Source organism: Plecotus auritus (genome assembly GCF_963455305.1).
Source record: "Plecotus auritus genome assembly, chromosome: 14".
NCBI lineage: Eukaryota > Metazoa > Chordata > Mammalia > Chiroptera > Vespertilionidae > Plecotus > Plecotus auritus.
In genome coordinates, this window is record NC_137780.1 from 16141708 (window position 1) to 16167488 (window position 25781).

The following is a 25781-nucleotide window of genomic DNA, read 5'->3' on the forward strand; positions in this document are numbered from 1 at the left end:
GGGAGGGCAGAGCAGGGGCCTGGGGGAGGGCAGGGCCTGGGGGAGGGCAGAGCAGGGGCCTGGGGGAGGGCAGGGCCTGGGGGAGGGCAGAGCAGGGGCCTGGGGGAGGGCAGAGGAGGGGCCTGGGGGAGGCAGACCAGGGGCCTGAGGGAGGCAGACCAGGGGCCTGAGGGAGGGCAGACCAGGGGCCTGAGGGAGGGCAGAGAAGGGGCCTGGGGGAGGCAGACCAGGGGCCTGAGGGAGGCAGACCAGGGGCCTGAGGGAGGGGAGAGGCCTGGGGGAGGGCAGAGCAGGGGCCTGGGGGAGGGGAGAGGCCTGGGGGAGGGCAGAGCAGGGGCCTGGGGGAGGGCAGGGGCCTGAGTGTGCTGCCCACTTGCCAGGCGGCCCTGTGGCTGCCCCTGGAGTAGAACAGCATGGGCTCTGGGGTGAACTTGGAGCCAAGGTCACGCAGCCGGACTCACTGTCCATCAGGGAAGGCCTGGAAGCCAGGAGGGCGAGCAGGGCCGTGGGCACACCCAGGTCAAGTTCACCGGAACGATGTGCTTCCGCAGGGTCATCCGCACAGAACGGCAGTGCGTTGAAGAGAGAATTCTCGGGAGGAAGCTACAGCGCAAAGCGACAGCCCCTGCCGTCCCCATCCGAGGGCTCCCTGTCGTCGGGCGGCATGGACCAAGGAAGCGACGCGCCGGCCAGGGACTATGACGGGGAGGTGAGTGGAGCGGGGGGCCCTGTCTGGAGCCGGGCTGGGGCCCCGGAGCCCGGGGAGCGGGCGGAGCGGGCTGGGCTGCCGGCTGCCCTTGGAGGCGCCCGTCACTGGGCTGCGTGGACGCGCGCAAAGGACGGAGCATGCACGGCGCTCTGGGCCTCCTTTGGCTCCGAAGGGGCGTCGTCCCGACTGGAACCACCAGTCAAGGGGGCGGGGCCGGCGCCTGCGCCCTCCTGCCCCGCGCGCCACTGATGTCTCCCTTCGGCCCGCAGGACTCCGACTCTCCGAGGCATTCCACGGCGTCCAACAGCTCCAACCTGAGCAGCCCGCCCAGCCCCGCGTCGCCACGCAAGACCCAGAGCCTCTCTCTGGAGAGCGCTGACCGAGGGGCCTGGGACCCGTGACCGGCCCGGCCCTGCGCAGACAGCCGCTTCTCTCTTAGGCCCCCCTCCCCCCTCCTCTGCCCCACGCCGGGCTGGCAGCAGGGCCCCCGGGGCTCGGGGTGCGGCTCCAGCCTCGCCCTCCCACGCTGCAGCAGCACCAGCCCCGGGGCGCTGGGCTGACGGTTTCATCTCAGACCCGCAGCCGCTCCCGTCATGTCCCCACCCCCCCACCCCCCCCCCACCCCCCGTAGCTCCCATAGGCCAAGGACACCGCCAGCGCCGCCGCGAGGGCGGCCGCGGCTCCCAAGTAGTTTCTAGTCCCCACGCCGCGCACGCTCCCCGGGCCGCGGCCCCGGCCCTCCGCGCCCAGCGCCTGCCCTGACGGTTGCCAGTGACCCGTATGAACTGAACGATGCCGGTTTTCCACAGCCCGAGTGTAAGTGCACAAAAGGAGGGGGTGCCGATGTACACAGGGAAGAAGCACCTTGTATGCGATGCCGGAGGCACATATAAGAGCGACCATTGAATTTAAAGGCGGGTGTCGTCTCTTGTCTGTTCTCAGCCACGTCACCTAAGGTAGACAGGCCGGCCGCCCGCAGGGAGAGCGCAGCCAGGTCCCCGTAGCGGTCCCGGACCTGCAGCCCCGCGGCTTCAGGGAGCAGTCACCTTGGCGTGGGTTGGGGCTGTGATGGCACCAACTTGTGACATTGAAGCCTCGTCCGCAGCTTCAAAGGCAAACCGCCTCTTTCTAGGGGAGCCTGAGCCACACTTCCCCTTCCTGCTGCTGGGCACCTCCAGGCTCTTGCCTCCTGGTCCCTCCCATCCCCCAGGAATGCGTGGCTGCGGGAGGGCCTCAGGGCTGCAGGAGGGCCTCAGGGCTCCGGGAAGTGCTGTGCGGCTGACCGCCCTGGGTGCGGGAGGAGGGGCTGGGAGGCCTGTCCCGCTGGGCCGGCCCTTAGGGTGGGGCTGTTGTGAGTGTGGTGCCAGCTTCCTCAGATGAGCCTGGGAAAGGGGTTCATTACCAAATACTGTAAACCTCAAGGCAAGGACTTGAACAGCCTTAACCAAGTCCCCTTCCCAGGCCCGTGGGAAGGAAGGCGCTGCCCCGGAGGCCGCCCTCGTTGCTCCATTCCCACTCGCATTCCTGCCGCCTGGTTCCCACCAGGAATGAGAGGCAGAGCTGTTTCCTCGTCATCTCACCAACGAAGCACACGAGGGGGAGAAATAAACGTCTAGAAGTCCAGAGAGTTCTCTTTTCCTTTTGATCCGCATTTGAGAACTAAGCACAGGATCCCCGTCCTCTGAGCTTCAGCAGGCCGGGCAGGTTCCCCCTCGGACCCCTCCCACCGGCCACGGAGCCCCACGGGGAGCCCAGGCCCCCTCCGAGGGATGCTGCTCCTGGGAGAAGTGGGTGAGGTCCAGTGCGAAGAGGCTCGGGGTGGGGGTTCGGTTGCACAAGGTTACGGGAGAGAAGTTCAAAGTGACGCCAAGCGCTGGCGAGGCATGGGGCTGGGCTGGCTCAGGTGTGACCGGCTCCCGTTGGGTGGGCATGACCCGCTGCCAGCTCTGTCTCCGAAACCTCTCAGCTTTTGGAAAAAAAGTGTCTTTACTGGTAAACACGTTCTGGGCCTCCGGCACCAAGGGCTGGACCTTGGGTCATCGCCACAGGACTCTGGTGGCTCTTAACCCTGGCTCTTCCCAGGGGAGCAGGGAGCCAGCCAGGCAGCCCCCTCACTCCCTCTCGTCCTGGGACTCTAAGCCATTCGTTTATCTCTTCGACCACTAAGTGAATTTGAATTTTTGTTGCCTGTAGGTGCTTACTTTTTAAAGGATGCTTTTAGGGTCAAAATACCCCCCTCCCTGGGGCCCCTCGGCCTCCGAGGGGCAGAGTGAGGGCGGAGGAGAGAGCCTGCCTGGCGGCTGGGCTCCCAGGCGTTCGTGGGCCCAGTGGACCGCGGCCCGCACTTCCTGGTTCCCCACAGCAGTGGGGGTGGTCTGACCAGTCACCCCAGAGCGGTCCCAAGCTAGATCCTCGCAGCAGGACTTGGGGGGAACTCCACGGGGTAACGCTTCGCGGGTCCCCAGGCAGTGGCCACCCCGCTGGTCTTGCCCAACACAAAGCAGCCCCTTCGGAGCGTCTGTGAAGAAGGCTTGGGAGATGGGGGACGTGCACGGGAAGCGCGGCCAGGACCCTTCAAGGGCAGAGCAGCGGCCATGGGAGGCGCCCCGCTGGCAGCAGCCCCCGTTCGCGGGGCGGGCACTTGGAGCGCGTCCTCTCCGCAGGAGGAATGACACGCTCTCCCAGTGATGGCATTCGGTGCTACCTGTGTCCAGCCGACTTCGCTCTCTCCCTTCCGGGTGCTTGGGGTGTAAGCGAGAATATGTGTCCACTAGATGCCCGATGCACGAAAATTCGTGCAAGAGCAGGCCTTCCTTCCCCGGCTGCCGGCACCGGCTTCCCTCCGGCACCCAGGACCCGGCTTCCCTCCTCCAGCTGCCAGGCGCCCGGGACCTGGCTGGCTTCCCCGGGCCCCGGCTTGGTCAGGAAGGACATCCGGTCTAATTAGCATATTACCCTTTTATTATTATAGATACGTATTTCTTTTTGCCAAAAACAAAGCATCCTGTCAGATGATGACCGAAGTCGGTTTCCCTTTTTTGCTGATGTGCGAGCACCGACCTTGGTGCTATGTCTTCCCCGGGGGCACAGTGCGGGCTGCAGGACACCATGAAAAGGCCCAGCTCTGCTTTTCCCAGAGAGCTTTGCACCGCTGCAGGGAATAAGCTGAGTTCCTTTACGTTGACACAACCACCTGCCATTCCCGGCTGCTCTCAGCCTCTGCCTTCCCTGTGGTTAGAATTCTGTCCTCCTTTTCTGGCGGCCACATTGCCTGTGGAAAACCGGTTGCATGTATATGGACTCGGGTATCAGAGCAAAGCCAGAGCAGGGATAGGCGGACATCCCTCACCGCACGCACAGCAGGCCCTTGGCCGGCCTCGACCGTGTCACACACGGGGCTCAGCCAGGCGGGGCCTTGGGACGCTCACCGCCCACCTTGCGGACAGAGTGGCATCAGCAGCCGACGTGGCCAGATCTGCTGGGCACTTGGCGCCCCACCTCCCGGGCCCAGCTCCTGAGTTGGGTAAGCCTCGTACCCTTTCCCGGCCTGTGTCAGACCTCTCCCTGGTCCAGCTCCCAGCCCAGCGCCGGCCCCAGGCCGGGCTTCTCCCCCAGGGTCAGCCATGCACACGGGAACCCTTGTCATTTCTGGGGGGAAATTGGCAAAACAAATCAAGCCTGAAATTTCACGAAAACAAAACGACCTGCCTTTTGACTTGATAGTGTAGTATCGTTTGTTTGATACATTTTTAGGGTTTTTCCTCATTGTCATCTTGTACAGCTTTGCATGGCCTCGGTGTGATCATTTTCCTGTTTAGAGTAGAATGCTGACAAATACGTGTGTGGAAGGGGGAACGGTACTGCTGTGGCCTGTGATCCCTCATTTCGCTTCGTTGGGTTTGACGCCCTCAGTCTCTTAGGGAACTTGAACGCGATGCTCTGCGGCCAACAAGGGCGAGGCTGCTTTTGCACAGAAACATTTAAGGTGGACAGTGAACGTGGAAGCGACTCCTCCCCAGGATCTTACGTTGGTGTCACTCAATATTAACCAGACTCGGATGAATAAATACATGGAGGGTGTTGTCTTTCTTTCCCTGGTGACGAAGTCTGAGGAGTCGAGCAAAGGCGATGGACTCTGGTCTCATCGGGCCCTGCTTCCTGCCGCCCCTGCTCGTCCAGGCTCCCTCCTTACACTGAGGAAGGACGTGGGGGAGGCTGCCCAGGACTTCCTTAGTTCCCTCCATAGCTCAGGTGGGAGCCGTGTTCCCTTCTCTTGAAGCTTTCACCTCCCTGCTGGCCCGAACTTCGAGTGCCCGCATCCATCTGCATGGCCAGTGTTTCCGCATCTTGGCTGTTGCTAGTAATGCCGCCGTGAGCACGGGTGTATGGTCTTTGTGAATTAGTGTTTTGGGTTTCTTTGAGTAAGTACGCAGGAGTGCAACTGCTGAACAGTGTGGCAGCTCTGGTTTTAATTTTTTGAATGATCTTCATACCTTTTCCACAGTAGCTGCATCTGTTTACAGTCCCACCAGCAGTTTAGGTGGGTTCCTTCACATCCTCACCAACACTTGTTGATTTATTGGTGATCGCCATTCTGACAAGTATGCGCTGATATCTCATTGTGGTTTAATTTGTATTTTCCTGATTAGTGACTTTGAGCATCTTTTCATACATCTGTTGGCCATTTGCATGTCCTTTTTGTAGAAGCGTCTATTCAGGTCCTCGGCCCTTTGAATCAGATTGTTTGGTTAAGTTGTATGAGTTCCTTATGTATTTTGTATATTAATCCCCTATCAGACATATCATTGGCGAATACCTTCTCCCATTCAGTAGGTTATCTGTTCATTTTAATGGTTTCCTTCACTGTACAAATCTTTTCTTTGATGTCCCATTTGCTTATTTTTAATTGTTTCCCTTGTCTGAGGAGACATATCCAAAAAAATATTGCTGCCCTGACTGGTTTGACTCAATGGATAGAGCGTCGGCCTGCGGACTGAGGGGTCCCGGGTTCGATTCCAGTCAAGGGCATGTACCTTGGTTGCGGGCGCGTCCCCAGTAGGGGGTGGGCAGGAGGCAGCTGAATCGATGTTTCTCTCTCATTGATGTTTCTGGCTCTCTGTCCCTCTCCCTTCCTCTCTGTAAAAAATCAACAAAATGTATTTAAAAAAAAAAAAGATATTGCTAAGAGTGATGTCAAAGAGTTAACTGCCTATTTTCTTCTAGCAGCTTATGGTTCCAGGTCTTACATTTAAGTCTTCAGTCCATTTTCAGTTTATTTTTGTACGTGATGCAAGTGGTCCAATTCCACTTTTTTACATGAATCTGTCCTGTTTTCCCAGCACCACTTACTGGAAAGACTATCCTTTCCCCCTTGACCGTCCTTGCCTCCTTTTTTATCGATCAACCGTGTAAGCAAGGATCTTTCTGGGCGCCCCATCCTATCCCATTGACCTGTATATCTGTTTTTATGCCCGTACCATACTGTTTAATAACATACACTTACAGCATAGTTTGATATCACTAAGCGTGGCACTCCTACTTTTTTGTTCTCAAAATTTGGGGGGCGCTATTCAGGGTCTTTTGTGGCTCCATATAAATTTTAGGATTGTTATAATGCTGAGAACGCTATTGGGATTGCACTAAATCTGCAGATTGCTTTAGATAGTAAGGACAATATTAATTCTTCCAATCCATGAACATCCTTCCATTTATTGTATCTTCAATTTTTCTTCAGTATCTTACAGTTTTCAGAGTACAGATCTTTCGCCACTTCGGCTAAATTTCTTCATAGGTATTTTATGCTTTTTGATGGAATTGTAAATGGGATTGTTTTCTTAAATTCTCTTCCTGATAGTTAATTGCAGCCAATTTCTAAATATTGATTTTGTATCCTGAATTTATCCGTTCTAATAGTTCTTTAGTGAAGTCTTTCGAGTTTTCTTTTTTGTATCTGTTCATCAGATACTGGCTTGTAGTTCTCTTCCTCTGCAATGTCTCTGGTTTTGGTGTCAGGGTGATGCTGACTTTGTGGAATAAGTTTGGAAGCACTTCTTCCTCTTCTGTTTTTTGAAATAGTTTAAGGATAAGTTTTAATTCTTCTTTGATCGTTTGATAGAATTCACCTGTGAAGCCATGTGGTCCTGGACTTTTATTTATCGGGAGGTGTTTTTCCAATCCTCGTCAGAGAATTTTTTTTTTATTATTTTATAGAGAGAGAAACATCCATCAGTTGCTTCCCGTAAGCAGTTTTGGTGTACAGGACAATATTCCAATCAACTGAGCCCCCCGGCCAGGGCCAGAGTTTGTTTATTACGGCTTCAACTTCACTACTAGTAATCATTGTTTAGATTTTGTATTTCTTGGCACAGTCTTGTGAAGCCATAAATTTTCTAGACATGTATCCATTTGTTCTAGATTGTTGAATTTGTTGCATATAATTGTACATAAGTATTCTTTAATATATTTTACTGATTTTTTACAGAGAGGAAGGGAGAGGGATAGAGAGTTAGAAACATTGATCAGCTGCCTCTTGCACACCTCCTACTGGGGATGTGCCCGCAACCAAGGTACATGCCCTTGACCGGAATCGAACCTGGGACCCTTCAGTCCACAGGCTGACGCTCTATCCACTGAGCCAAACCGGTCAGGGCCATAGTATTCTTTAATGATGTGTTGTACTTCTGTGGTGTCGGTTGTAATTTCTTTCATTATTTTTATTTGGACTTTTTAAAATGAGTTTAGCTAATGGTTTGTCAACTTTAGTTTTATTTTTAAACTGTAAATTTTTTTGTTTTTTTATTTCTGCTCTGATCTTAACTATTTCCTTCCGTTTACTTTGGGCTTTGTTCTTTTTTAGGTCCTTTATGTGTAGATTTGATTGCTTATGGTTTTCCTAGTTTCTTGAGGTAGGCCTGATCACTGAAATTCCCTTAGAACTGCTTTTGCTGTGTCCTACACATTTTGAAAAGTTGTGTTTCATTTGTTTCAAGACAGATTTTTATTTCCTCCCGATCCTCATTGGTTGTTGAGTCTCCACATCTGTGTTTCTTTTCCAGTTTTCTTCCTGGGTGGGTTCCTAGTTTCATGCCACTCTGGTTGCAAAAAATGCTTGATGTGATTTCAGTCTTCAATTCATTGAACCTTGTTTGGTGGCCTCGTATGTGTTCTCTTCTGGAGGATGTTCCGTGTGCACATGGAAGACAGTGTGTGTTCTGAAGTGTCTGGACGAAATGCTGACAAGGGGCTGGCGGGCGGTACTGGTCCCAGGCTAACCCTCAGGGCAGCAGCTGTCACGGAGACAGACCATCCGTCCCAGAGCCCAGGTCTGTTACTTATCAACCTCAAGCTGCCAAGACTTCCTTTAGCACCTTAGGACCGTGTGAGAACCTATTTCAGCCCCGAGAGAACTTTGCAAGGTGGTCCCAGTCTGTTTGGAGCCTCCACCTGAATGTTCCTGTTCCCTAGGAATTCATTCCGCCCGGGAAAAGCCCGTTTCGGGAGTTCATTTGCAACTGATCGCTCACGTGGGTCTCACTGCCGTTCAGGAGCGCTGACCCTGCTGCAGTGGTTGCCCATTGCTGCGGCTTTTCGGTGCGTGTGGCAGGGCCCTGGGGGTACAGGGGAGTGGCTGGGGTGGTGATGCGGAGCTGTCCCTTCCCCCTTCCTTTCTCCCGAACCCCTTGCTCTGATGATGAGTGTGGGCTAAGCCTTCCAGGTTCGGGCACTTTTCAGCAGCCTCACACTGGGAACCTGCACAAACCGCAGGAACATCTGGAGGGAGGGCTGCTGTGCGCTGACCTCAGGCTCCTCGCCCGCTAGGAGGGAAAGAATTCATGCCAGTGGTGGGATAGTTTGCCTTTTTCTGAAAATACCTTTTTACTGATTTCAGAGAGGGAGAGAGAGAACCACTGATCGCTGCCTCCTGCACGCCCCACACTGGGGATCGAGCCTGCAGCCCGGGCCTGACCTCCTCCACAGGTCGACACTCAACCACTGAGCCGCACCAACCATGGTTGGGCTGTTTTGCTTTTATTGAAACAAGTAAATCAGACAATTACAAGAATTTTACAAAAATTAACAGAGCCTGTGAGGACCCCCGGTCTAACCATGTGACATCTGCACATTCGTATCGCTCCACAAGGGCCCTGGGTCCGGAGGGGAAGGAGGGTCCCCTACACACACCATCTACACGTGCTAGAAAAGAGCTGTCACTTGTTCTCCCTCGGCTGCTCCTGACCCACCCCTGGGAGGCAGCAATTCTCCAGACACTTCCAGTTCTCAAACAGCCCAGCAGCCAGCCAGAGAGCAGGCCTCACTCGGGTAACTAGTACTTGTGGGCACTGCTCCCGTCCGACTCTGGATGCCGATCACAAGCTGGAGAGGAAAAGGGCAGCAAACACATACACACCTCTTAACAGCCAAAAGGGTTCTCTGTCTCCTTGGTGGCGGGGATTCTCGCCTTCTGGTTAACATTCACATTGGGTGAAACCCGTTACTAAAAGGAAATAAAATGGCCTTTATCTTTATCTAGAGGATTTCAGAGGATAAATAAACAACTGTTAGGTTCTGACAGAGCAGTGGGGTTTCATTCTCATTCGTGCACACCTCACTCCGTACCCTCTTAGCAATAAAAACCGTGATAAGCGCTGGCAATGGGGCTCCAGCAGCGTCCCGGTCAGAGCCCGCCGCCCTCCCCGCGGGCAAAGAAGTTTAAGTGGAGCGCCGCCCCCCCCAGCTTCCTGCCGGTGCCGTGGCCGAGGGCTACTGCCCGTCCCGCCTCTTGCAGTAGCCGCTGTAGGCCTCCTCGAACATGTCCTTGCAGGGGATCTTGGCCTTCAGCTTGGAGCAGATGAGGAAGGAGCCCCCCATCTTCCTGTGCAGCGAGTAGGTCTCTTCGGGGGGCGGGATGAGCCGGTGCTTCAGCATGACGGGGATCAGGTTGTGGATCTCCTCGGTGGTGCTCTGGGTGCCAAAGTCAAAAGGCTCCTGAGAGGCGAAGGCCTTCCCCAGCGTGAGGATGGCGTCCACGTGGGCGTCTTCCATGGCCTGCAGGCAGAGAAGGGAGGGATCAGCCTTGCGCCCTGAAAGCTCGGTGTGAAGCTGAGTGTTTACTTTTTAACGAGATCAAATCGTGGTCAGCGGAGCGGGAAAGCAGCATTACTGTGTGACCTGGGCTCCGCGGCAGACAGAAGGGATGGTAGGGCCTGCAGCCCAATGCAGGAGGGCGCCCCACCTAAAGGCACTCAGGTTCAATGTGTGCAAAACAAGACACTGAAGAGTCCTTTCAGACCCAAAAGAACAGTCTCGAGTGCCGCGGAGAGCGGGCTGCTGAGATTCCTCCCAGCTCCTCATCCTTGCCCAGCACCAACCCCTGAACGCCAGGCGCAAATCTCAGAGTTGCTAGAGCGAGAAGGAAAAACCAGAAGGCCCTTAAGTACCCCAATTCGGCTGCCCCCAGGCCCTGCCACTCAGAACCTCGGCGCAGAGGCGGGGCAGGGGCTGGCTTTCAGACACCGAGTGGCCCGGGGCTCTGCAGAGAGGGTGGCTGTCACCTCTGGTGTCACCCATTTATAAACTGAGGTTCTGCTTGTGGCTGCAAAGGAAAAGGAGTCCACTCTCCCCCCCCCCACCCCCCGCCCCAGCCCCCGGGGAATATTCCTGGAGCAGCAGGCGCGAGCCGCCAGGGCCACAGGCGCGCACCTTGACCTCGTAGCCAGTGAGGAACTTCATCTCGATGGACTTCTTCAGCACAGCCTCCCGGTCCTGGTCGGCGGCAGCCCTGATGATCTGGGCACATAGAGGAGCTGCTGGGGGCCAGAGCGACCCCTGCCCGCCCCCAAACACTGCCAACCGGCTTCACTGTTCCTCCCGGACCCTGGCCTGGAGGTCCCAGCGGGGCTGGGAGCCTGACGGGGCCATGACCCCACCAGCCTCCCTCCCTCCCTATCCCCACACCCAGCCCTGCCTCAGGACAGCATGGCCAGGCCCTGCCCCAACCCTACCTGGATGTAGAGGTCAGTGAAGGACTTGTCAAATTCCCGAGTTGCCCCGAAGTCCAGGAGAGCCACCTGGGAATGGTGATAGCAGGGGCAAGGTCAGTTTTGCAACTGGGTGCTGAGACCCCCATACCTCGGAGCCCCCTCTCCAGCAGAGGCCTCCGGCCCCCTGCCCCAGCCCCCACCCAGGGGCTCACCTTGTGCTGCTCAGGGTCATAAAAGAAGTTGGACCAGTTGGGGTCTGTCTGCATGAAGTGGAACTCAAACAGCTCCCTTAGGCACAGGACCAGGATGTTGTGGCAAATCTGGGGCGGGGGGGGGCATGGTGACCTGAGAGTCTAGGGCTGGGGAACCCTGACTCCCAGCCCCACCTTCTGCCCAGGTGACACTTGGTTCCACTGGTACTGCCTGGGGGCAAGGGGAGGACACGCAGCCCGGCCCCTTGAGCCACACAGGGGCACCTGGGGGCGGGGAGGCCAGCGGCGGACACACCTCGTTCCGGATCTCCTGGCTCAGCCCCTCAGCCTGGTCGAGGGGGAAGCCAGACACGAGCTCTGTGGTCAGCACGTGGGGGCTGCAGAGCTCGTCCACGACCTCAGGCACGTAGAAGAAGGGGTGGTCCTGCAGCAGCTCCCTGTGTGGGTGCGAAGTCACATCGGACCCAGGTCCCCCCACACCCACCCGGGGAGACAGGACAACAGGGACTGGCCACCAAGTGGAGGGCCCTGCTTCTCAATGGGCAGCACCCCCCTTCCCCCGCCCCGGGCTGCCTGGAGACGGCCCGTCTCCCCCTGGGAAAGCGACAGGCAGGGGCCCACAGCCGCTGCCAGCCCGGAGCTGCACCTGAACTTCTTGGCGCAGGCTGCCTCTCGCTGGTAGTCGCACTCGAGGGCCAGCTCCCGCCTCAGCACGTCGATCAGGTGCTCGGGGAACAGGCCTGGACGGGCGGGAGGGTTTCAGGGTGAGCGGAGGGCTCCCTAGGGAGGGCCCCGCGGGTACCCAGAGCCCATCCCAAGTGCCTGCCAGTGGCCAGCAGCGAGCGCAGACCTTCCGGAAGCACGTTGCTCATGTTCAGCACGGTCATGAGGTTGTTGACGTCACTGTTGATGCTCTGGGCCACACCAGGGTACTGCAGGGGGAGCAGAGGGTGTCCCATGAGCAGAGCGGGACCCCACACCTTGGGTGAGTCACAGCTGTCTACCTCTCCCTCCCACCCCGTCTCCGGGAACAGCCACCACTCAGGGCCCAGCCCTCCAGCTCAGGCCCAAAGCAATCACAGTCCCGTCCTCGCCCAAGCCAAGCCCCCTGGGGACTGTTCCATCCCCACCGCCACTCACTGGGCGAATCCGTCTCAGCACCCAGTGCTGACCAGGTGTTGGGGCCAGAAATGACACAGACCTGCCCTACAGGGGCCCCACCACGGGCCTGGCTCCCCTCGCAGCCCCTGGAGACAAGTGTGCACCCCCCGCACCTACCTGGATCTTCATGGCCACCTCACGCCCGTCCTTCATTCGGGCCAGGTGCACCTGCCCGATGGAGGCGGCTGCGAAGGGCCGCTCCTCGAAGTACTCCAGCTTGTCCCTCCAGTTGGGGCCCAGGTCATTGTTGAGAGTTTTCTGGAGGGAGAGGCCAGGGAGGGACCGTCAGCCCAGCCCAGCCCTCCCAGGAGGCCCTGCAGCTCCTCTGCCCGGAGAGGAGGGACCTGGAGCCGCCCGTGCCCCGCCTGCCTCACCGTCATCTGCTTCAGGGGCATGAAGTCCGCGCTCTGCCTCACCCGCTCGAAGATCTTGGCCAGATGGGGGTTGATGAAAGCGTCGTCTGGAAGGCACCAGAGAAGTCAGATTGCAGAGGGCTGAGCCCTGGGGAGGAGCGCAGGCCAGGAACAGAGCGGCCCCTCACGCACCTGCCCCCGTGCGGTCTCCTGGGAGATGCTGCTCTGCCCGCCCACACACACGCCCAGGTGCAGAGACAACGAGGCCCAGGCTCAGTGCCACCAGCAGGCCCAGACCAGCTTCTTCCTGGCACCCTGGCAGCACTTCCCCCGGCACACAGGTGGACAACAGCTTCAGAGGAACACAGATGCTGACCTGGGTGTGCACACTCGGGGCCATGCTGGAGACAGCGCCCCCAGCTCCTCACCCCTCTCCCACCAGGCACCGGGTGAGCCTGGGCAGCCGGGCCCTGACGTCAGGCCGCGTGGCTCACTGAACTCAACCAATGACCTGAGAAGGTGCGCTTCTTAGAAATAACAGCCATAGCTTCCACAATTATAAAAGAATTTAGGAAATAAAATACAGGTAAAAATGTGAAAAATGCCCATAATCTGGTCACCTGCAGGGAATTACTGTTATTCTTCCTGACCCTTTTCCTGGGTTCCACCCAGGAGCACTGCCGCGTGCTGCTCAGCAGTTGATTTAATGTTCTGAAACGGCTGTCGGTGGGAGCCCACCCCCCACTGGCCCTGCTGCTGGGGCGTCAGCTTGTTAACAGTCACGCCCCGAATAACGTTTCGGTCCATGACCCCGTGGCACCATAAGGTCATAATGCAGCTAAAGAATTCCCATCACCTCGTGACATCTCAGCCGCCATGCCCTGGTGGCACAGGCACGCTTCACGTCTGTGGTGATGCTGGTGTCACCAGACGAGCACACAGTTTATCACACCTGATCCTAAGCCTTACGTGTTCACTGTGCCGCCTACTTACTCCAAGAAGCTGGCTCTGTCTAAACAGGACGCCGGCCCTGGCCGGGTGGCTCAGTGGGTTAGAGCGTCATCTGATACACCAAGGTTGTGGGTTTGTTCCCCGGTCAGGGCACATACGAGAATCAACCAATGATGCATCAATAAGTGGAATAACAAAACCATGTCTCACTGAAACCAGTAAATAAAACAGAGCACAAGGTTACGCCAGCAGCAGCCCCACACTTCTCGTGTTTACATCTGATTGCATCACCTTCTCCTGTGCTGGCGCAATCTCATGTTCTGTGCAGTAGCGTGTGGAACAGGCGTGGGGCCAGAAGCAGAAGGCTGAACCCACTAGGCTTGTGTGATGTTTGCACAATGGCATCGCCTCAGATGCATTTCCCAGAACGTGTCCCTGTAACTAAGCGCACGTGACTGACCGTGCGATCCCGATGAACCCACGACAGCTCCGGCTTCCCCCATGTCTCTAGACGCGGACGCCTGCAGTCGGGGTCCATGCATCACAGACATCAGGTAAGAGCTGCTACACCTCTGCACAGCCCAGGAGCACCCACACCTGGGCCCCGCTGGCCTGCCCTGCGTGTGCCTGTCACACTGGCCATTCCATGAGCCCATGTAACTGCCGGTGAGATGACCCGCTGTCACGTGCTCCCTCTGAGAGCCAGCCTCCGGGCGCTCCTGCTTGGGCGGAGCACCCTTAGGAGCCCCGAGGCGCCCCCAGCCTCTGCTCGTAGGCCACACGGAGCCAGGCTCAGTTCAGCTGCCTTCCCTCCTTGGGGCCACGTGCTCCTTGCCTCCAACACCGGCTGGCAGGACTGCGAGCCCTCCTTCCCGCTCCCTCCAACCAACACGGGGGGCGGGGGTGGCAGCAGCCAGACTCGTCCCCTCTTGAGATGCCAGGACCACCTCTAGACGTCTCTCTGCTCCCAGAAAGAAGAGTGACTGGGCTCCTGTTTAAGACACGTTTAAGCATCCCTGCAGGCACCAGCCAGGATCAAGCAAGAGGAGCCGTGAAGAACCTCCCCGTGGGGATGAAGCGCTGCTGCCCCCCGGTCCGCGCACCAGGCAGGGCCCACTCACCCTGGATGCTCAGCATCTGGCCCAGCTTGAGCGCCGCCCCGCGCACCTTGCACAGCGTGCTCACGATGCGCTCCGCGTTGGCCTCAGACAGGAAGGGGCTGGAGTCCAGCACGGCCTTCTTCCCCGCTGTGGGCAGAAGTCAGATCATCGCGTGTGGCACCCACCACCCTCCTCGGAGTGCCAAGTGGCACGAGGAAGAGGCTGGCAGGGCTCGCAAGGGGGCCGCCGGCAGGTGCAGGGCCTGAGGACCCCCCGGGGCACCTCTGAGGAGACCCAGTTCCTTTCTCGTGGGTCTCAGGGAGCCTGAGTGCACCCCACCCCACGGCCAACTGGCTGTCTTGGGCCAACTTAGTCACCCCCATCCTCCTTGGTAAATGCAGAAGCAGTAACGTCAGGGTGGGGGGGATTTTTAAGTGTGATTTGAAAAAGCCCAGCACGGAGCCTGACCAGTCTTCCTCCTGGATGCCCATAAAACCCAAAGAGCTGTAACTGTTCCACCCCCACCTCCCTGGCGCTGCAGAGGCCTCCAGGAACATGCAGGCACCGCCCACCCCCACTACACGTGCGCACACACACACACACACACACACACGCGCGCGCGCACACGCACACGCCTGGGGCCTGGAGAGGGCACGCTGAAGGGCACAGTCAGCTGGCGCTGGGCCAGGCACTGGGAGGGAGGGACCCAATGCACAGTGTCAGGCGAGGAGGACAGAGGTCGCCCAGCACGTCCACCACAGGGCCAGCTGGCTGCAGTGAGAGTGCCCTCCTCAGGGAGGGGAGCTCAGGGTCAAGGACAGCACTCGCCCGCTGTGCCCGCCGCTCCCCTCTGCCCAGAGGCCTCGGCAGCTCCCTTCAGCCTGCTGGCCCAGGGGCCAGTGCAGTGACCTCAGGGGTGCCGATGACCTGTGTCCGGGACACTGGGGGTGGGCGGGTGCGTGGCGATGACTCAATGGGGTTCCAGGGCGGCCAGCCAGTGCTGCGGCCCAGGGGTCAGGACCCTCTGCCCAGCGCCCTGCCTCCACCTCAGTGGCCCTACCTAAGTACTGAGTCTGCCCTGTCCTAGGTTGGGAGAGGCGTGCCCGGCGCCCCCTCTGCCCTCCCCCAGCTCCTCAGCACCCCCTTCCCTGTCCTGCAGCGTGTGGCATTCGGTGCTCTCCTGCCTGCTGGCCTGGGAGCCCAGTTAGGTGCCTGGCCCAGCACTCAGGAGGACGGAGCTAGGTCCCAAGGAGGGAACAGGAGAGGTGGCTTTCAGGTCACTGCCCCCTGCCCCAGGGACTGTGTCCGGCCCAGCCTCTGACAGAGTGGGGTGCCCAGGGTGGGGTGCAGTTTGCAGAAGAGAAGCCCCAAAGAGAACATGCGCATCTGCCAGCATCTCAGGGCAGCCCTGTCAGCTCACTTAGGAGTCAGGCTGGGTCCTAGACAGCAGGGGGTCCCGGGAGGGTGAGCGATGTCAGCTCCGCAGGGAGAGACCGAGCTGTTGGGGGTCAGGGGAGCAACCTGTGGGCAGGGCTCCAGAACGGCTGGACCAAGAAGGGTCCCCAGATCACACCCCGGCTACGTCGCCCGCGGGGACATGGCTGGTTCTGAAAACAATGAGGAGCCAGGCGGCAGCGCCTGGTGGGCCTGCCCCCTCAGCAGAGACCCCTCCAGGGCGGAGCTGGGCCTGCTGGTCAGCAGCCTCCAGGCCACAGCACCGTGGAGCCTGTTCTGAGAGCTGGGGCAGAGCTGGGGGCTGACCGGGCCGGAGCCCCAGGTCCTCTGGCTCCTGGGCCTTGACCTCCAGCCAAGGTCACTGCCTCCCTGACAAAGGACACGAGCTTAAGCCTGGAGCCAGTCCTAGCCTCCTCCCTGCCTGGACCTGCTGGGAGAGGACAGCCAGCCGCAGGGGGAGGGGTGCTGCCTCGGGAAGGCTGGCTTCTCTCCCCAGAAAGCCAGGCCTCATTTCCAAAGTGTCTCGCACCAACACTAAAAATACTCCCGCTAAGTCCCGTCCTCCAGCCCCTTCCAGGGACACATGTGTCCCCTGCACTCGGGGCCTGTGGGGACAGGCTAGTGCTTTCTCTCGGGGAGGGTCCCTAACCCCACAAGAGGGTCTTGCGAATGAAGAAGGGCCACCCATGTGACCGGCAGGCCCCTAGGAGCCCAGCCCTGAACTGGCAGCCAGGGCAACAGGGACAGGACAGTGGGGTGTCACTGGGGGGTCCTCATGCAAGGGACAGGAGGTGTCAGATACTGGAAAGAGCTGACATCTCCTGGAGAGACGAGTGTTCTGACCTGACCCCTGGCTGTCCCCAGGAGACAGGGGACAGAGGGTCATGACCTTTGCCTCAGAGATGGAGGGCCCTGCGGGATCTGTCCCAGCAGCACCCTCATCCCTCAGCCTCACGAGGAGCCCTGGGCGCCTGACCAGCCAGGCCACAGGCCGCAGCAGCTCCGGAGAGCAGGGGCGGGGCTGGGCCAAACCTCAGCTCCACTGAAGGAGCCAGGAAGGTAGGGTGAGCCAGGCCAGCACTGGGGCAGAGCCGCCTTCAGGCCACAAGTGAATGTGCCCTAGAGGGGGACATGAGGGGACCCCAGAACACAGGTGGGAGTGGGCTGACAGGCCCACCTCCCAGGGTCAAGGGCCCAGCTCACCTGAGGAATCCTCAGAGCGGAGGGTCTTCTTGGCAACTTCAGCCAGTGCTCCGAAGCCCAGACCCACAGCCAGACCTGGAAGGAGGAGGGGGGGGCACTGGGCATCTGCATGGGAGCGGGCTGCTGCCTACCGCCTCCACCCACAAGGCCCCTCCCCCCACACACACACACACGCACACACACACGCACACACACACACGTGCATGCGCACACGTGCGCACCCCTCAGCTTCCCAAGGACCCTCAAAGACACTCCAGACAATTTTTTTTAATCCTCACTGGAGGACATGCTGGAAGGGATGGGGAGATGGAGCGATGGCAGGAGGGAAAGAGAAAGAGAGAAAGGGAGAGGGGAGAAGGAGGGAGGGAAAAAGAAAGAGAAGGGGGGGGCATCGAAATGAGACATCCATCGGTAGCTTTCCATACGCACCCCAACTGGGGATCAAGCCCATAACCCAGTATGTGCCCTGACTAGGAACTGAACCAGCAACTCTTCGGTGCACAGGACGACGCTCAAAGAAGACAAAAATGTAGGGACACACGTATCTGCTGTTTTCAGAGAAGATCTGGCAGGTGCATTTGGTGAAAAGCTTCATCTGTCCCCACCCCCATCACCTTTGCTCATGTATAGGCTCATGGGACACACAAACACCCAAGACAACATACAACTGAGAACACAGGCTGGGAGGACCCAGCACACGGGAAGAGGGACCAGGAACGGGCACCCCTTGGAATGAAGCCACCCACTGCGCAGTCTGGGAGAAGAGCCTCCGTCTTCAGAGCCCTAACTTCGCTCCCCAGAGGGGAGGGACCACACGACAGGGACATAAAGCAGTCGCTGGAGCGAGTGGGGACATTTTGCAAAAGCAAAAGGTTGGGGTCCCCAATCCAAACTGAGAGACTCACAGGAATTCAGGCTGCAGCCCTCACGCAGGCACTGACGGTGGTCGCAGCCCTCCCTCTCCCTTTTGCAATCTAAATCAAAGTTCATCAGGGCCTCGTGCGTCCAGAGGCAGGGCCTCGTGCGTCCAGAGGCAGGGAAGTGGATGGTCTCACCTGCCCAGGAGAGGCCTGCCTGGAGCCTCTCTCCTCCACTTTCTAACAGTTCTAGCTGTTGGGGGTGGGGCGGGAGGCACACCTTAGCAGAGAGAGAATGAACAGGTGGCTGAGCACACTGACTGCAGCAGAGACCCTGGGAAGACACTAAAGAGGCCCTAAGGCCAGTGGGCCTCGAAGAGCACAGCCCAGGGCCCAGGAGGCCAGGGGCAGGGGTCGAGGGAGCAGCAGCCCCATGCCCAGAGGGGACAGACTCACACTGGGTGCTCTGATTGACAGGTAAGGAAACCTGCACACATCTCCCGAATTTTACAAAAAATGGACGTTCCTGCCTCATAGCCACTGTGGAGATGAAACAACGGAACAGTCATGGGTGCTCCCAGCAGGGCGGGCACAGGGACTGCTATCCACGTGCCTGCAGCTGTTGTCCTGCCTCCTGTTCAAAGGGGTTGGGCCGGTCCCGTCCAAGGAAAGACAATGCCAGCCACACATGCAGTATTTCTAACAGCAAAAAGCATGCAAAATGAATGCTGGCATGAATTTTAAACCAGCTTATCCAGAATGTTATCATTTCAACAAGTACTCAATATAAAAATTATTAGCGCCCTAGCCGGTTTGGCTCAGTGGATAGAGCGTCGACCTGCAGACTGAAGGGTCCAGGTTCGATTCCAGTCAAGGGCACATGCCGGGGTTGCAGGCTCGATACTCAGCAGGGGACCTGCAGGAGGCAGCCGATCCATGATTCTCTCTCATCACTGATGTTTCTCTCCCTCTCCCTTCCTCTCTGAAATCAATAAAAATATTTTTTTAATTATTAGATGTATTTTACATTTTGTACTAACTCTTCAACTTCCAGTGTGTATTTTGCCTGAGCATGTCTCGGTTTGGATCAGCCACATTTCAAGTGCTGACACCCGTGTGGCTGGTGGCTGCAGCACGGGCAGTACAGGGCCATGAAAGGCCACGCTCGAAGCCAGTCATCTGGGTGACCCCAGGGCCCACCAAGGACATCTTGGTGTGCTGGCATGCAGGTGCCAGGACCTGTTCCCTCTGGCGGTCACCGGGCACAGTGCTGGGAGCCTCATCTCCAATCAAATATTAACTCTCCTGCCCACCCATCACACTATCTGACTTAGGAAAACAAAGACATTAACCTTCAAACTCAAGCAAGTTTCACCAATGTCTGCATCTAGATTTTTCTCTGCCTAGATCAAGTCCAAAGACAAAAGAGGCAGATGGCGTCAGAGGTTATCCAGCCTGGCCCTTGGGAACAGACACTACAGGGTGTGTGTGTGTGTCTGTCTGTCTGTGTGTGTGTCTTTGTGTGTGTCTGTGTGTCCCCGGCGTGGGGAGGCGGGTGCTGAGCCCCTCTTTCGGCAGGCAGAGGCACCCCCAGCTCCTCCTGCTGGGCCCCCTAAGATGCTTTGTCAAACTGTTCTCTGGCCGTCTCTAGGCTACAGGTCAGAGCCCAGACTCTCCAAGGCTGAGGGCCTGTCCTTAAATCATTAAACAAGGGAACAGTCGACACGGTGGCCTCAGGCTCCTCCTGTGGCCCTACAAGCCCCCTCAGGACCAGCCCAGGGCCAGGCCCACCAGGCAGCCCTGACCTTGGCCTAAGAGCTCCTCGTCTGTGACTGAGAAACACCTGGCTCCTGCCAAGCTTAGAGCGGTTCCAGAGCTCTGCTGAGAGGGAAGGCCACAACCCAGCGGGACTCTTCCCTCTCTCAGACGGCGTGCCTCCGCCTCGGATTCTCCAGGTCCTGGTGAGGACACCCAGAGCTCATGCTTGCTCTGTCACCTGTGCCCATCGGCCCCCCTCAGCACCCCAAGCCCTCAGAATGGCACGCCTCTCTCTCCACTTTCTGATTCACATCAGGCCCAGCCTGGCTACACAGAGTCCTGGAGGAGAACCAGCGTGGAGCCTGCTCTGAGGCCCGGCCTGGCCTCCGTCCTAGCCTGTGAGAAGGCGCCAGCACCTTCTAAGAATGTTCCTGACATTCCCCATTTCCCTCACAAACAGAAGTTTACAGTCAAGAAATGGGGAGGAGGGGAGGGAGTGGGCTCTCCCCTAGGCAGGCGCCCACTGGGCCAGCTTCCCCAGCTGGGAGCAGCTCCTGTGATCTGGGAGCCTAGGCCCCCGCCTGGCCCCTGCTGTCCCTCTGGAGGTCATCAGAGCCCAATGTGGCCCTTCCTGGAGCAGCCACTGGGCTTCTGCCCAGACAGGCTCCAGGGACCAAGCAAAGGAGACACTAAAAGGCCTTCTAACAAACACGTTGGTACGGAGGCCGGGAAGGTGCCGCAGGCAGGAGGAAGTGAGGGAATGTTCTCACGGACCCAGGCACGGGTAGGGTAGCCACAGGCGCGGGCATTTCCATGTGACAGCAGGGGCGCGTGACCAGCTACACCACAGGACACTCACACGGCACTCACGCGTCAGGGCGTGACAGCGAAGCCCTGTCTGTGTTAGCTCATCTAACAATCCTGAGCTGACAAGGAAGTCCACAAAGAAAAGGCTGGGCGAGGACACGGTCCTCTGCTTCCAGGTTCCGAAGGCTCAGTAACGCAGTCCCCTCTGCATCGCTGTGTCCTCCTGCCCGGCCTTGGAGAAGAGACCCTGTGGGGGGCGCAGCCCACAGCGCAGGAGGAAGGGGGCAGGGAGCAGCTGGAGGAAGCTCCTGGAGGGTGTTCTGCAGGTTCTCTGGGGCTGCCCTCCGTGCCCATAACGGCCACTGCGTAGGGGAGGACCTAACACACCCTCTGCGGCTGCAGGGGACAGGGCACAGACACAGGCGGCCGGTCAGACTGCCATCTGTGAGAGGGGTCCCTGGGCGAGTGGGGGCGTGGCTCAGCATGTCACCTGTAACTGGAGACAAGAACTGCCTGGCCTTCCTGCGTCCTACGAGGGAAAGGACACTGGACCCCCTAAGCCTGGCCTGCCCGGGGCGGGACGGCTCATCCCCCAGCAGCCCCCCTGGCTGCTCAGCGAGCAGGAGGAGCTCGGGTGCTGGGGGACAGGCTGCACAGCACGTGCCCTCAGGAATCGGGCAAGGAAACTGGCGTCACAAAGTGCCACCACGAGGGGGCCGGTCAGGTCGGCCTTGGACACCGCCCTGTCAACCCAGGGCCTGGCCTCCACAGCCACCAAGAAAATCAGGTGCCCCATCAGTCAATACTGGGTGGGAAGCCTGACCTTAGACAAGTCAACAAAGGGCAGCGTGCCAGGGGGTGAGAGCACATAGTGCTGCTGTGGGAGGCATCAACGCTCTCCCCCTCCCGTCCTGCCCCCTGCCCCAGCTAAAGGCGGCACCACTGCAGGCTGACGCTGCAAGGCCCAGGGGTCTCCATCAGTGTCTACACACAGAGATGGTGGGTTTGAATCTATCACAAAACTCAGTGACTCGATTCCTTTTATCTTGGAATCATGGCCTTTGTACTTGCGCATTGCTAAAATATCCTTTTAAAAAGATCAATAAGCAGGGCGGGATGGGGGCGGGGAGGGCCAGGGCCAGCCATGAGGGCTGCCCAGGCAGCACTGTCCCCCTTTCCCGCCCCCTCGGCCGCCTTTATAAGCTTACAGGGGTGGTGGCATCGTACACCCGCTTCACGCTCTCGGGCCCCAGCATACTCGCCCCGCGTCACTTGTGCCAGGACAGACCCTAACCCAGGGACTCTGCGCCGGATCGGAACATCAGCTAACGCTGACCACTGCCAGCCCACGCCTCCCACCCACATGGATCATACCTCTGGCCTCGAGAGAGAGCAGGGCTTGGAGCGCATCAGGATTCACCATTCTTGGTGCCGGCCTTTGGCACCTGCCTTACCACCTCCTCAGGGCCAGAGAAGAGAAAGACCCCAAGTACTGGAGAGACCAAGCTCAGCAGACCCTGAAAAATGCCCTGAGCCTTCAGAATCTCAACACCAACGTGGCTAAGAATACCATCATGTTCCTGGGAGATGGGATGGGCATCTCCATGGTGACGACCACCCGCATCCTCAAGGGCCAGCTACACCACAACCCTGAGGAGGAGACCAGGCTAGAGATGGACAGGTTCCCGCACATGGCTCTCTCCAAGACACACAACACCAACGCTCAGGTCCCCAACAGCGCGGCACTGCCCCTGCCCACTTGTGTGGGTGAAGGCCAATGAGGGCACCATTGGGGTGGGCGCGGCAACCCAGCACTCCCACTGCAACACCACTCAGGGGAACGAAGTCACCTCTATCCCTGCAGGGAGCCAGCCTAAGTCGTCAGTCGGACATCCCCTGAGGGCTCACGGACTGCAAGAGGGTGCAGGCTGGGCTGAGGGACGCCCCTGCCCCCAGTGCAGATTTCATGCCCTCGGCCTCTAGTTCTTTAATAAGAAATAAAAAGCCCTGGCTAAGTAAGTAGTTCAGTTAGTTAGAGCGTCATCCTGATACCCCAAATTTGTGGGTTGGATCTCAGTCAAGACACACGTAAGAATCAACCAATCTATATACATAAAAGGCTAATATGCTAAATGTCCGTCCGGTAATGATGCCACATAGCAACGCCCGGCTTCCTCTCCCTAGTGATGACTAGCCTCCTTGCAGTTTCTTCAGCCCAGGAACACAGGTGGAAACACTTTACACTGTAACCAAATGTCTGTGAAGTGTTTTCCTGTGCCTCATCTCATTCGATCCTCACAGAAGTCCTGGAGTAGGTACATAGGAGACTCGGTGGAATCATATTTTCTTTTCATTAGCCAGAAAACGGAGATTTAGAAAGCTTAGAAACTTGACCTGACTGAAAAGAAGTAAGAAATGGTGGACCTTGAGAATGACTTCAGGTTTTCTCACTGAGCAGAATATAGTCAAACACTGCTGCAGTTCAATATTTTACCCTTTGTTCTCCCTGCGTGATCTACAATAATAATCTGCTTCGTGTTGATATTTACTGCTGTGTTGCTGACAATTACCTGAAAGGGAAGTTGGGGTGCTTCACTGGGCTGGAACAAGTTTAGCTAAATCAGAAAGCAGGTCTAATTAAGTAAGTCTATTCTCTATCTATAAAAGGCTAAGCTGACTCGCACATGCGCGATACATATAAAGCTCTCGCTGGCACCAATCACACGTGTGTGTTTCTATCTGTCATTGTCAATCGTGAATTTGGTTGACACTTCTATTATAGAGAAAGGGCAAACAACGATATTAAAATATTTCTTCTAATTAATTTCCTTTCAGTGGAAACAAATCGATGTTTCTCTCCCTCTCTCTCTCTCTGAAATAAATTTAAAAAGAAAGTAATGTTACACAACTAATAGCCACTGTGCAAAGCAGGGAATGAACCATGCCAAGTCTTCTGGGGAGCAGGGACCACTGGAGGCCACCAAAGCAGTAATTCTCAAACTCATTCTGGTGGTGGAACCCCAGGAACTTAGGATGTTCTGTGTAACCCACCCTTCTCTTCTGTTAATACTGTTCAATATTAAAAGTGTTTTTACAGAAGAGGAATTGTTAACTAATACGTAACCCATGGAAAAGCAGCATATTTGTGTAAGAGTTCAGAAACTAGCTTCAGAAATCACACATTCCGCCTCTAGGACACTTGCTGACTCTCAACCATAAAAACCGGACCTTGCCCTGGCCAGTTTGGCTCAGTAGGTAGAGTGTCGGCTTGCAGACCAAAGGGTCCTGGGTTCAATTCCAGTCAAGGGCACGTACCTCAGTTGTAGGCTCCTCCCCAGCCTGGGCCCTGATCAGGGCTCGCACAGGAGGCAACCAACCTATGTGCTTCTCTCACATCAATATCTCTCTGTCTTTCCCTCTCACTTCCACTTTCCCTAAAAATCAATGGAAAAATATCCTCGAGTGAAGATTAAGAATAAATAAGGAAGTCCTATATAATAAAAGCTTAATATGCAAATTGTCCCCTTGGGCAGTCGCTCAACCAGGAGTTCGGCCGCTCGCTATGACCTGTGCTGACCACCAGGGGGCAGCATAGAACACGGCAGGCGTCAGTGACGTGGTGCTGGCAACGGGCAGCAGTGAAGGTGCTGCCAGCTCCGATGGGCCCCGACAACAGTGGGACAGCGGCAGGATGGTAGAGCAGGTGAGTGGGCAGTGCCAGGCCAAGGCAGGTGTGAGCGGGGGCCCGATCGCCCCACAGACAGCGACCAGCAGCGGCGGCAGGGGGTGGGGCTGCCGCCTGGCTCCCAGACATTGAGGGAGGCGGGCAGGGGCGCCTGGCCCCAAGTGATCACCCCACAGGCAGGATGGCAGAGCAGGTAAGGGAGTGGAGCCAGGCCACGCGGGGTGCCAGGTGGGGCTGTGGGGCTGCAAGGCTGGGGGCGCAAGCTAGGGCCCAATCCCCATAGGCCACCCTGAGGGACCCCACCTGCATGAATTCATGCATTGGGCCTCTAGTAAATAAATAAATAAGTAAATAAATACATAAATAAATACCTGACCTCTGCTCAACCAGTTTCAAGATAATCATTAGACTGGACTGCGCTGACTTACCTGAAGAGAACTTTCAATGCACCTGATTTCTTTTTTTCCCCCTCTCCCTCCTAATAAAAACCCACGCCTACACTGAGATGTTAAGATGGTCTTTGGGACGGGAGTCACCATCTTCTCAGGCTGCTGGCACTTGAATAGACCATCTCTCCTTACACCAGCCCCTGTCTCTTGAGTACGGGCTTTCAAAGTGGCAAGCAGCCAAACCTGAGTTTGGTATCACTATGAGGAACTGATTGAAATGCTAACTCATTAAAGTAAAACAAGGCAATAGTTTTGTGCTAAAATTCAGATGACACTTTATACTACACTGTAGCAACAGATGTCAAATTTTAAGTTAGCAATGTACAAGAAAACCTTAGGGTTAAGAAAATTCTATCTGGTTAACTCAGTCTGCTCTGCACATTAAGAAGACAGTCACGCCCTAACTGGTTTGGCTCAGTGGATAGAGCGTCGGCCTGCGGACTGAAGGGTTCCGGGTTCGATTCCGGTCAAGGGCATGTACCTTGGTTGCGGGCGCATCCCCAGTGGGGGGTGTGCAGGAGGCGGCTGATCGATGTTTCCCTCTCATCAGTGTTTCTAACTCTCCCTCTCCCTTCCTCTCTGTAAAAAATCAATAAAATATATTTAAAAAAAAAAAAAGAAGACAGTCACCCCTCAGGGGTTGGTGCCCAGACACCTCCCGGAAATAATTAAATATAAAATATATATATATATATATATATATTAGAAGCCCCGTGCACAAATTCGTGCACCAGTGGCATCCCTTGGCCTGGCCTGTGGGATCACGCCAAAACAGGCTCTCTGACATCCCCTGAGGGGTCCTGGATTGCGAGAGGGTGCAGGCCAGGCCAAGGGACCCCACTGATGCACAACTGGGGCCAGGGAGGGACTGTGGGAGGGCTTTCAGGGCATGTCCGGCCCATCTCACTCAGTCCCAATCGGCCGGACCCCAGCAGCAAGCTAACCTACCAGTCGGAGCATCTGTCCCCTGGTGGTCAGTGCATGTCAAGGCAAGCGGTTGAGCAGCCTTAGCATATCATTAGCATATTACACTTTGATTGGTTGAATGGCCAAACGGACGACCAGACACTTAGCATATTAGGCTTTTATTATATAGGATTT

At 57.2% G+C, this 25781-nt stretch overlaps 2 protein-coding genes across 13 annotated transcripts in view; one reads left to right on the forward strand and one right to left on the reverse strand.

The window, feature by feature from the left end:
- CDC42BPA (CDC42 binding protein kinase alpha) overlaps positions 1 to 2331 on the forward strand; it is a 203235-nt gene extending 200904 nt beyond the window's left edge. For all 11 annotated transcript variants that reach the window (XM_080651309.1, XM_080651299.1, XM_080651303.1 and 8 more), the window contains 2 exons: positions 552 to 709; positions 979 to 2331. In XM_080651309.1, coding sequence (XP_080507435.1) covers positions 552 to 709; positions 979 to 1110 — 290 coding nt within the window. In that variant the 3' untranslated portion in view covers positions 1111 to 2331. The remainder of the gene's footprint in view (positions 1 to 551; positions 710 to 978) is intronic.
- A 5097-nt stretch (positions 2332 to 7428) lies between these two features.
- The window catches only part of COQ8A (coenzyme Q8A), a 42196-nt gene continuing 23843 nt past the window's right edge, over positions 7429 to 25781 (reverse strand). Inside the window, exons 5-15 of one of the 2 annotated variants that reach the window (XM_080650897.1) lie at positions 17125 to 17199; positions 14488 to 14613; positions 12437 to 12522; positions 12180 to 12320; positions 11752 to 11833; positions 11548 to 11641; positions 11197 to 11338; positions 10902 to 11009; positions 10711 to 10776; positions 10409 to 10495; positions 7429 to 9754 (exon numbers count right to left, since the gene is read on the reverse strand). In XM_080650897.1, the coding sequence (XP_080507023.1) occupies positions 9470 to 9754; positions 10409 to 10495; positions 10711 to 10776; positions 10902 to 11009; positions 11197 to 11338; positions 11548 to 11641; positions 11752 to 11833; positions 12180 to 12320; positions 12437 to 12522; positions 14488 to 14613; positions 17125 to 17199 (1292 nt within the window). In that variant the 3' untranslated portion in view covers positions 7429 to 9469. The remainder of the gene's footprint in view (positions 9755 to 10408; positions 10496 to 10710; positions 10777 to 10901; positions 11010 to 11196; positions 11339 to 11547; positions 11642 to 11751; positions 11834 to 12179; positions 12321 to 12436; positions 12523 to 14487; positions 14614 to 17124; positions 17200 to 25781) is intronic. The other variant, XM_080650898.1, reaches the window with a different exon arrangement.